Source organism: Neolamprologus brichardi, chromosome 6, assembly GCF_056152115.1.
Source record: "Neolamprologus brichardi isolate AB-2024 chromosome 6, ASM5615211v1, whole genome shotgun sequence".
Taxonomy (NCBI): Eukaryota; Metazoa; Chordata; class Actinopteri; order Cichliformes; family Cichlidae; genus Neolamprologus; species Neolamprologus brichardi.
The window spans coordinates 3,771,700-3,782,189 of record NC_142109.1 but is presented as its reverse complement, the minus strand read 5'-3'; the positions used below and the strand labels follow the sequence as shown (position 1 = coordinate 3,782,189).

Below are 10,490 nucleotides of genomic sequence, written 5' to 3'. Positions count from 1 at the left end.
AGCAATGCAAGTTTAAAAACCATGAAAAAAGCATAGAAAAATAACATTTAAAAAAGTCCTAATGTGTTGGGTGACTATGATACTTGATAAAGCTGCAGGCCTCACGCACACTCGGCTGGAGATAAATGCCCTTAATGGCTACATCACTTGCCAGTGATGTTGTCTGCCACCTGCACCACTCTGTAGTGATTTCTGACTGTTGGCAAATCAACTCCCATACCAACCTGTCACACAGGCCTTCAACAGGCTCTCGATTGTGCTCCTGTAGAAGGTTGAGGAAATATTGGGGGTTCATACCAAACTTCCTAAGCCTCCTTAGAAAGTTTAAACAACGACATGCCTTTCTCACCACAGTGTCTGTAAAGTGTCTGGTAGCGTTCATGTCAAGGAACTTGAAGTTGCTGACCCTTTCAACCTTAACGCCTCTGATGTTTGGAAGCAATTTCAGAGCAATGATGGTGATGAATGCAGAGCTGTAATCAGTGAAGAGCATTCTTATATACATATTCCCCTTGTTCAGATGGGTGAGCACAGTGTATATTGCCAACATGATGGCATCGTTGATGGGTCTGTTCTTTTGGTAAGGCAAATTGAAGAGGGTCCAACATGTCAGGGATGGAAGAGCAGACATGTTCTTCGTGTTGTCTGGTGCAGGATGGTAGTCCTTAAGACATGAATCCACCGGTTTCTTGGGGACAGGAGTGATGGTGGATTCCTTGAAGTATCTGGGGACCAACAACAGCTTAATGATGGGTTTTAGAACTTATTGATGATGGTTAGACTTTTGGTTAAGAGGGCTGAGAGTTCAGAAAGGCAAACAAACACTTGTGTACCTGACAAGTTTAAAGCAGATGCGGTCAGCAGTTGTGGAAAGGGTGAGTGACATGCAGATCCAAGAATGTTGACTCTGTTCAGACAGATTTAGTTTTGGGTGAAGCGTTTGTATCTCCCACTGGAAACTCTACATCCAAACGTACAGAATTAACTTTCTGGGATTTGCATACCTGGTTGATTAAGCACGCATCAAAACACTGACATACAGTAACATCCAAGTATTCGCAGGAGGATTCAGTAGGACTTAGAATAATTCACTATGATGGTGAAGCTTTGTGGAATAAACCAAACTGTAAATAGGGGAGAGATTAACTTGATAGGAGGTGTCAAAGTCTGTTATTTATTTTGTGACCTGTCAAATGTACCCGAGCGTCACAAAAATGAGATGTTAAAATATTTATTTAAGGCCAAGTAAACAATTTAAATGTCATATAAGCAAATCCTTAACACTTTTCCTCCAGAGTAATAAAAACCAGCAGATCCTTTTAAAACCGTACAACTTTATTGACAACATCAGTTCATGAACAAGCAAAAGACTTAGAAAAGGTTTTAAAACAGAAAAAACAGAGAACCCAAGATATAACAGAAGTCCAAGATATTTTATCTTTCTATCTTGACGTAGAGCTGTCCTTGCTGTCTACCTCTCCTGCTCGTCTGTTTTCTCTCTATTACATTATGCTCTTCTTCATCTCTGTTTATGCTCATAGATGGCCGGGGGGTTTCAGTCAGATGTGCCGTCACCCACTCCTGCATCCACAATTAACTTCTGCTCTCTCCTGAGATTGGCCCTTGGTTACCATGGCGGCGACATTGGCTGTGGGTTCTGGAGGTACGACATCACAACTGCTGAGATGGACAGCCTGAAGACAGCACAGAAAATGGGATCAAACCATCATGAAAACTGTGAAATTTAGGTTTTTAAAGGCATGTTAAAATTTTGCTTTGTAGCACCTTTTTCTGCAAAGGGGAGCTCTTTAAAATGACTCATTGTTACACTGCTTACAAAACAAAAACACACCCCTTGTTGCTTTTAATTGTATTATTTTGCTGAATACTTGGGGTATTATGAAATACTGCAGTTGAGCACAGCAAAGAGTAGAATTTGTGCCTGAACCTTTTGAAGCTTCTGTGGCGTAAATTCACCCACACACGTGGGACCATTTTCATCTGATAACCTCAATGTCATATTTGCCCTCCACTGTCCATTTATCCTGCATAGCCACTTGGCGTTGTTTAATAACACAGGGATACCAGTGTCCTAAATTTGGCCTTGAACGAGCTTCTACACCCACATGGCTGGTGCCTTTAACTCGTCGCCCGACATTATTTGCAGAGCCAAACATTTTGCATTACTAATCTTTGAGTGCATTAGGTTCATTTTTAATACGACGTCATTCAGACAATGGACAAGGTTTTCCTCATTGCAAATCTGTCTGTGAAGCCTGGACAGGTGCCCTACTGTAGTGCTCTTTTATAGGCAAACGTACCTCCTAGAGGGGTCACACATTTAGAAGCTTTTGGACATTAAAGCTGGCATGTCTGGACTTGCAGTTGCAGAAAGACAATAGGTCTAAACTCCAATTTCAAAAATGCAAAATCCTCTCCTATAATCTAAACATTTGTTCATTTTACTTGCCATTATAACTAAGAACTAACAAAAATAGTTTAAGGTTGTTCCAGTTCGAGCCAAAAACTTTTAATTTTATATCAAATGCCTTTAACATCGATAAATATTAAACAATATACAAAGCACTGCCACACATGCATTGTGTAGTGCAGTGGTTCCCAAACTTTTTTTGCTGGGCCCCCCTTCGTTTGCGGTTTATTTCACACCTCAAACATTTAGTAAACAATTAAGCAAATACACCAAATCACCGAAAACTGAGAATTTTTAAAACTCCTTTTTTGCATTTACGTGTGGACGAGGAATACAGAGTTCGTCACGCAACGTCAAAGGTATGTGCCTTTTTTCACGTTAGGCTGTGCGCCACGTTATTGCTTACATGAGATGAATTGCAGAATGGCAGATAGAGGCAAAATACTGTTAATCTGACTATCTTCAGTTTTTACACGCTTACATATACAAACGCAGTTACTGTTCCTCAATTTAGAAAGGCAGAGGCTATTTACGTGTAGTTGTTTTGTTTTTTTTTCCTGTGTAATAATATTCAACATTGCTATCAATACATTTTTCAAAAAATGCCTCTCTGTGCAAAATGGGTTTAAAAACATAAACAACTATGGGACAATGTTTGTACGTGATTTGAACCGAGGGAACAAATCGTGGCAGGATCAGCCTGATATTATTTGTATCCCGCTGTAACTTTACTGTATAAAGAGCTAACATCTCCAAAATGTCAGGAGGAGTTAGTCATTACAACAAGTGTTTGTGAACTAAAAATCAAGAATGTGGAATACTGTTTGTCCGTGATTTGGAGAGCCCAGCGCTGCTCCCGACTCAGGGAAAACCAATTCTGCAGGGAGACCTACCTCGGCACTTGTGCAGGTGAAGCCAAAGGGAAGATTTGCTTCACCATAATTTCTAGTCTTTGGCTTAGAATGAAGTTGGTTTGGAAACATATTCAGTGATGCTTCATCTCCTGCTTTGCGTTTCTGTGGCCGCCCCGTGCTAGCGGTGTCCAAGCGTTTTGTCCCCCCCCCCCCCTTTTCATACCGCACTCCCCCCAGGGGGCGGGCCCCACACTTTGGGAAGGTCTGGTGTAGTGTGTTTATAGTGCATCCACAGATGGGATGGTACACTCACATGAAGCTGCTCATCATCTGTTTGGTGTCCTCTGAGCTTCGGGAGTTTGCAAAGCTGATGAACGAGCAGTAGACTGCAATCCATGCGCACCACTTAAGCTGAAACACAAACACATGAGTCAGCTTTAGACTGTGTTTATGTTCTGACGAGCTTATTAGCTTTTTCACCTTTTTAAAAAAAAGGTGAAGAAGTTGCAAGGCTGAAATCTGCTAAAGAAATAGAGGGGTATCTAACAGCACAGCTCCTAAATTGCTCTTAACTGGTACATGAAGTACATGAGGAACATTATGTGGTCTGGAAGTGCTCGTATCACAGAAAGCATACAGAGATGCTTAACACAGCATAACCCGTGTGGGGGTTATGCTGTGTTGAGCATCTGTTATCCTATTTGGACAGAGGTCCAAATAGGATAACAGCATTCCAGGAAAAATCTAGTCTGAAGCCAAGGGTGGTCCTGAAATCTGTTTTCAAACAAGCCTCTAAATCACTAAATCCTTAGTTACAGTATTGAGTAGAGAATGGAACAGAAAGAACATGAACCACATGGGCTCAAAATAAGACTCCACAGGTTTTATATACTGAGGAGCTGGAAGAGAGTAAAGTGTGTTTAATGCCTGCTCCAACTGACTCAGAAAGCTGCATTCTCACACAGGGATCCTTTGAGTAATGTGTACAAAAGTTCAGAGCTTAAGTGCAAATGTGAAAACAGCAAGAGAGTACATTTTTAGGTGTTGCCACTGTTTGTACCATCTTTAAAACACCAAATGCAATAATTCCCAGCATTTGCCTAAAATGTAAGATGCTCTTTCTAAAATTTTTGACTTGAATCAAAAATTAGTAAAAATGGCCCATTGGTGATTGAAAGAAAGTCAGTTATAAAAATGTTCTCCTTGGACCTTGAATGAATGACTTCAGCTCCATCGTCTTTTTTTTCTCCACTTTGTGGTCACGTCAATAGCTGCTGTTCATCCTTTCATCTAAAAAGGCAGGTTTACCTTTAATCTTCTAAATGGAATGAATGGGACTAAAGCCTATCCTTCCTGGGCAACACATGTTTATGTGGACACACAAACATGCAGAGAACAAAGGAGATGGAAGTCAGAGTTTTGGTGTGGGTGTGTGTGTGTGTAGGTCACCTTGAGCATAAGTCCACACATGCTGAAGATCATGCCGAGCAGGTTCATGTAGTCAGGTGTGGGGTCCTCCAGTGTCGGGTTGGTCTCTGTGCTGGGAGGTTTGTACCTGTCACAACACAAACGTATTTTAACCAAAGACAACTAAAAGGGCAACTTACTGTTTCTTGGTCACTGTTAAAATCTCTGGTCTTAACTTTAAATAAATAAACACACATTTTACAAGTTATTGCCTAATTTATTGGTACTAGTTGTTTTTGATTTGCAGCTGTTATCATTTTCCCTACAACAACTTCTTAGTTAACCATTGTACATCTTTATGAAAGTTGCTACTGACTGACAGCTAACTCAAAAGAGACCCAATGACAATCACAATGGTAAATAACGGTTAAACCAAAATGGGAACAGGTTGGGTTAGTCACGACGACTTTGTGTAATGGAAAAATTAAACAACCAAGAGCAGTGTTTATTAAGTCCTACAGCTAATTCGCCCAGTTAATCCTTTTAGGCTTCACTCATTATAAATGATATAGGTTAGCTAGCTGTTAGCTCTATTCTATAACGTAGAAACGTGTTTACTGAATTAAACGCCCACCTTAAGATTTTATTTTGCCTCCTCGGGTCTGCCATATTGTTGGATGACATAGTATGTTTCAAGGTCTTCCTACAGTAAGCACATGAAAATAAGTTTAAACACCGAAAACCGACAGACAGCTGACCAGCCACTTCAGGAAAGGAGTCGACAGAGAGAGTCGTTTCCGGTGTATTTAACAATAAAAGCTTAACTCAATCCATAGGCCAATATTAAAGCGGTAAATGCTATTTGAGCTTTTATTTTGACGGGAATAAGTGTTCCCATGATGCATTGCGTGTCTGTGCTACAAACATGGAAGAAATGATTTAAAGGAGCCGGTTGTAGCTACAAACTGAGCAGAAGCGTTGCTTTTAATCAAGAATGCAAACATGGCACGTCCCTGAAACTGTGTCTTAGTAAAAGTAAGTGAGCGAAATAAGTTACATAGAAGTAAATAAAGTTGACTGCTTTTAGTCGAGAGGTCTTTTAAGTCATTCATGGAATAAGGAGAAATTGCCAAAATGTATCCGTGATGTAACTTAGTTTAAATACTTCTGTTGGTATGTAGTGCTTTTGTGAAAGCTAATAAAAAAACCTGTCCTTTCTGTATGAATATCATATACTCCGTAATATCATACTCGTAACTAGCTTAAATTTTTGTAGCCGTGTAAACCTCTTGTCTTAAATCTACAGCAGACTACTACTTTCGGAACAGTTTGGGATCGCCACAGCATGTCCTTCATATCATCAGTTTGTCTTCTCTGTGGTCTTCGTCTTTTCCTCACACCTGGCACCTCCACATCCTTTGTTCAATACTATGGTCTAAACCACCTCAGCTCTGGCTCTTTGACTTTGTCTCCAAACTGCTCAACCTTGCTTCTGACTTTCATTCTAGAAGATGTTAATGTGGGTAGCTAAAATGTTTGTGTGTGTGTTTTAAACAGAGGTTAAGTGATGGCATTTCCTCAGCCCAGACCTCAGGCTCCTCAACTTCCTCAACATCTTCTCAGGACCATAGACTGTCAGCAAGGAGCTGTCAGGGCTGTTCGCTTCAACAGTAAGAAAAAGCCCCCCCAAAAAATATCCTCAAATTGAGGCTGTTCAGCTGCTGGCTGAACAGACTGAACAGACTCAATTGCTAAATCTGGTTGTAATGTATATATGCATAATAAAATATTACAAGTTCAGTTCAACTCAATAGAATATGTTCTTTATTTCATTAGTTCAAAGTATGTAAGCTCTATTCCTCAGTTCTGAGTTATCCACTTATATCAGCTTGTCTCTGTGCCATGTCTTTTAAGTTGATGGGAACTACCTGCTGTCTTGTGGCAGTGACAAGTCTTTAAAACTGTGGAGTACGAGCCGAGGCACCTTGTTGAAGACGTACAGTGGTCATGGATATGAGGTTTTGGATGCTGATGGGTGAGAGAATTACCATGGGGTTGTCCACAGGGTTTTAGTCTCAGGAATATAGGATCAGAAGTAATATAAATGAATGACCTTTTCTCGTTGGCTCTTTGCACAGGTCCTACGACAACAGCCAGATTTGCTCATGTAGCTCAGATAAGACGGTGATTCTGTGGGACGTTGCCACTGGCCAGGTCACACGCAAACTCAGGGGTCATGCCGGGGTGGGTCCTTCTCTTTTTAGCTCTGTGTTTCACTTTGGGCATCGTGGTATTTCATTTGAAAAACATCTGCATGTTTTCATGGCGGCTGCACTGTTGTTTGTGCCTGTGTACTTGTTTTATGTAATATTTTTACTGTCTGTCTCCTTTTCAAATTTTCCTTTGCAGAAAGTTAACTGTGTGCAGTTTAATGAGGAGGCAACAGTCATATTGTCTGGTGAGTCTGCTTTATGTCAAAGTCAGTTATCTGTAAATTCTCAAAGTTTCCATGCTTTAATGGAACTATTTTTAGTATTTCTTGTATTTGCTTAGCAAATGTGTAAACTATTACATTTGTATTTACTGCATTTCATTTTTATGTATTCTCATCATTCAGGGTCCATAGACGGGACGGTTCGGTGCTGGGACACCAGATCCAGAAGATATGAGCCAATCCAGGTCCTAGACGAAGCTCGGGACAGCATCAGCAGCCTCAAGGTGGCACAACACGAGCTGCTCACCGGGTCAGCACTTCAGACATAGTTGAAAAAAAAAAACAACCTGCATGTTAAAAGTTTGGCAGCTTATAATAATAATGATCTTGTGTTTTAGGTCGGTGGACGGCAGAGTGAGGCGCTACGACCTGAGAATGGGACAGCTACATGTTGACTTCATCAGCAGTTAGTAATCTAACTCTAAAGTTTAATCTCAGCAGATATTACTGTTACATACTGATTTTTGTAGCAAAACAGTTTCACTGAAAATATAAAACCACTGAAGTGTTTTTATCCTTGCGTTCCAGGTCCTATTACCTGTGTGTGTTTCAGTCAAGATGGTCAGTGCACCCTGAGCTCCAGCTTGGATTCAACACTCAGACTTCTAGACAAGAGCACCGGTGAAATGCTGGGAGAGTGAGTGCTGATTGTTTTCACTAACAGTGTGATGTGCTGCCACTATGGCTTCATAAAGTAAAAGCAATACAAGAAGTATTGTTTTTTTGTTACCTTTTTGTTACTAACTCAAATCTGAAAACTTGTTCCCTGACAAGCTGACTGGTTGCAATATTTTCTTTCCAACAAGTTTCGCTCAGCAGCAACCAGCCATCAGCTTGTCAGAGAACATACATTTGTCCCTCGCGACCGTTGGTTGTGCTCTTGAGTATTGTCCGAATGACATCACTCGAGATACCTCAACATTTAACATAACCTCAGGTCCAAATGACATAAAATGAAATTGAGAAATTTCCCACAGAGCGCAGTTAAATTATAGTGAATCATTACAAGATTCTAATTGGTATGGTTTACTGATGTAAATAAGTTTTTTAACTCGTGTTTTTATCATATATTTGTTTTTATAGGTATACCGGACACAAGATGAAGGGCTACAAATTGGATTGCTGCCTGTCCAGTAAAGACACGCACGTCCTGAGCTGCTCAGAGGACGGACACGTTTACTGCTGGGACCTGGTGGAGGTAACTATGAATTTGATTTTCAAAGGGTACTTAAAGGGCCTCTGCAGAAAACCACTGTTATTAAATGAAGTGAACAACATCTGCATTCTGTCAGTCACTTTTGCATCAATCTGGTTTTACATCTGTAATCATTTGTTAGTATCACAGTTAGCTGTAGTAATCAGGGAAGATAATCAAGTAGCATTTCCAGACACATGTATCGTTTTATAAATTATATCTTAAGCAGGAAAGATACAGAGTGTAAACTAGCTTTGCTACACAAATCTAGTGATGGTTAGCTTGTAGCATTAGCTGATGAATTGAATTTCAAAATAGCCCGCTAAGTTACCAGATCAGCTCTGTGAGTTTTAAGGCTCGAGAAAAATATTTTTTTAGCTGGTATGCTAACTTTTTACTGGAAAAAGACTGCGTAGAGGTGGATTTAATATGCACAACTAGCCTTGCTAATCCTGACTGTACATTTCCAGTGATGGTTAAGTTCCCACTTGGTCATCCAAGTGTCTTATTTTAGCCTTACTGCTAATGCAGATATATTTTGGGATTATAAATTTAGCAGCAGGCTGGCTAATCTCAGCTAACTTGCCAATCTGATTGCCACCAAAATGTTGCCCACTTTTGGAAATGAGAGCACAGGGATGGATTGAAGCACTGAAGTATTGAATAAGAAACACATCTTTTGGATTTTCACAGAAAATGATGGCAAACAATGGTCTAAAAATGTCGTCTTACAAGTTCAGAATCAGTCAGAAACGTTTAATACATGAAAAACATTGCATGTCTTGTTCAAATAATAGGTGAAATGCAAGAGTTAGAGCGTTCTCAGTGCAAACCCCCAGCAGATCATCATCATGTAGAACCTGTGTGATTTTTGTGACAGAACAATGAATAGTGGAGGTATTTGTCAAACCCGCACAAAACTTCTTTACTAAAAGCATACAGTCTAGCATCCAAACTAACATTTTTGCTTGTTTTACTTTCAGGGGTCTTTGTCGTTGAAGCTGCCGGTGGGGAAAGCAGTTGTCCAGTCCCTGTCCTTCCACCCTACAGAGACCCGTCTCCTCACAGCTATGGAGGGGCGTGTCCAAGTGTGGGGCGCAGAGCAAGAGGAGATGGAGGAGGATGTGATAGCCACGTAGAGGGTGAAAACAAGAACCTGCTGTCTGTACATACAGTCTATCTTAGACCTTAGATAGACCTTAGAGAAGCGCACAAACCTGTTCCTCCCACAGCCAGATGTTGTGCCTGGAAACACTGGGTTTGGTGCTGGAGTTATCACTATATTGTTTGTTATGTGAGTCTTACCAGGAGAACCTGTTCTCTGGCATACTAATCAAATGGGATTAGGTGTGCACCCAGTGATGATGGACATGCCTGAGATACCAAGCTTTTTATCAGAGCTAAATGGAAATGTTCCTCCATTTAATTTTATTTCTGTGTTCCACTCAAAAATAAATAAAGTGAAAAAGGTTCAGCTTGAATAAAATCTTAACAAGAAACTGTTTAATTCTTAAAAAGTTCCAAGTATTAGAGTTGTTTTTGTTTGAAGCTGAGTTACATCAGTAAACTAAATTCTTAATTTGTAATCAGTCTGACGAGAAGACAAGTGAATCCTTAACAAACCAGCCAAATCACATAGAGGCAAAAAGTAAAGAAAAAAATACTTGGCTTTGGTTGACGGACATAAACATTGTGATTGTGAATCCACTTCAAATCCACAGGTTAAACAGACAAGCTTGCAAAATGAGTGATTTTTGTATTTGTGCCATTCTTTTTTTTTATATATAAAATCCTTCAATAATAAACATTGTGTAAATTACACCAACGCATTTACTGCATGTGTCTTTTTCAACTAAGAAAACTCCCATAAATACAGATGTGGTCAGCAAGAGTTTATTTTTATCAGAGATTGTGGACATCGTAGATTTGCAATGTAATTTGTAATTGTAAAATAAATATAATGAGAATGACAAAAAAGTATCAAATAAATAAATAACTTATCTTACATACATACATTTTATCTTACATACAAAAAACTGTCCACTGCAATCCGCAGTGATTGTCGAACCACCGGGCATGTCTACGCAGCTTTGTACACGTCAGTTCTGT

General features: G+C 39.9%; 2 protein-coding genes across 2 annotated transcripts; one reads left to right on the top strand and one right to left on the bottom strand.

Annotated features, from left to right (window-relative positions):
• Positions 1 to 1,317: 1,317 nt before the first annotated feature.
• wdr83os (WD repeat domain 83 opposite strand) lies at positions 1,318 to 5,484 on the bottom strand. The gene is made up of 4 exons (XM_006808938.3): positions 5,327 to 5,484; positions 4,735 to 4,840; positions 3,599 to 3,696; positions 1,318 to 1,694 (listed from the first exon to the last, which is right to left on the bottom strand). The coding sequence occupies exons 1-4, from the start codon at positions 5,374 to 5,376 to the stop codon at positions 1,628 to 1,630; spliced, it is 321 nt and encodes a 106-aa protein (XP_006809001.1). The 5' UTR covers positions 5,377 to 5,484; the 3' UTR covers positions 1,318 to 1,627.
• Positions 5,485 to 5,599: 115 nt separating this feature from the next.
• wdr83 (WD repeat domain containing 83) lies at positions 5,600 to 9,571 on the top strand. Its single transcript, XM_006808937.3, has 10 exons — positions 5,600 to 5,727; positions 6,250 to 6,362; positions 6,607 to 6,727; positions 6,831 to 6,936; positions 7,102 to 7,150; positions 7,310 to 7,436; positions 7,525 to 7,592; positions 7,715 to 7,823; positions 8,270 to 8,384; positions 9,365 to 9,571. The coding sequence occupies exons 2-10, from the start codon at positions 6,260 to 6,262 to the stop codon at positions 9,518 to 9,520; spliced, it is 954 nt and encodes a 317-aa protein (XP_006809000.1). The 5' UTR covers positions 5,600 to 5,727; positions 6,250 to 6,259; the 3' UTR covers positions 9,521 to 9,571.
• Positions 9,572 to 10,490: the final 919 nt, after the last annotated feature.

Bases quoted from the DNA above. Each gene is read 5' to 3' on its own strand.
- wdr83os (XM_006808938.3), bottom strand. From the start codon at position 5,376: ATGTCATCCAACAATATGGCAGACCCGAGGAGGCAAAATAAAATCTTA. The intron at 4,841-5,326 runs GTGGGCGTTTAA...GTGTTGTGACAG, and splicing joins AGGCAAAATAAAATCTTAAG to GTACAAACCTCCCAGCACAG. The intron at 3,697-4,734 runs GTGACCTACACA...TTTGTGTTTCAG, and splicing joins TGTGTGGACTTATGCTCAAG to CTTAAGTGGTGCGCATGGAT.
- wdr83 (XM_006808937.3), top strand. From the start codon at position 6,260: ATGGCATTTCCTCAGCCCAGACCTCAGGCTCCTCAACTTCCTCAACAT. The intron at 6,937-7,101 runs GTGGGTCCTTCT...TTTCCTTTGCAG, and splicing joins AACTCAGGGGTCATGCCGGG to AAAGTTAACTGTGTGCAGTT. The intron at 7,151-7,309 runs GTGAGTCTGCTT...CTCATCATTCAG, and splicing joins GGCAACAGTCATATTGTCTG to GGTCCATAGACGGGACGGTT.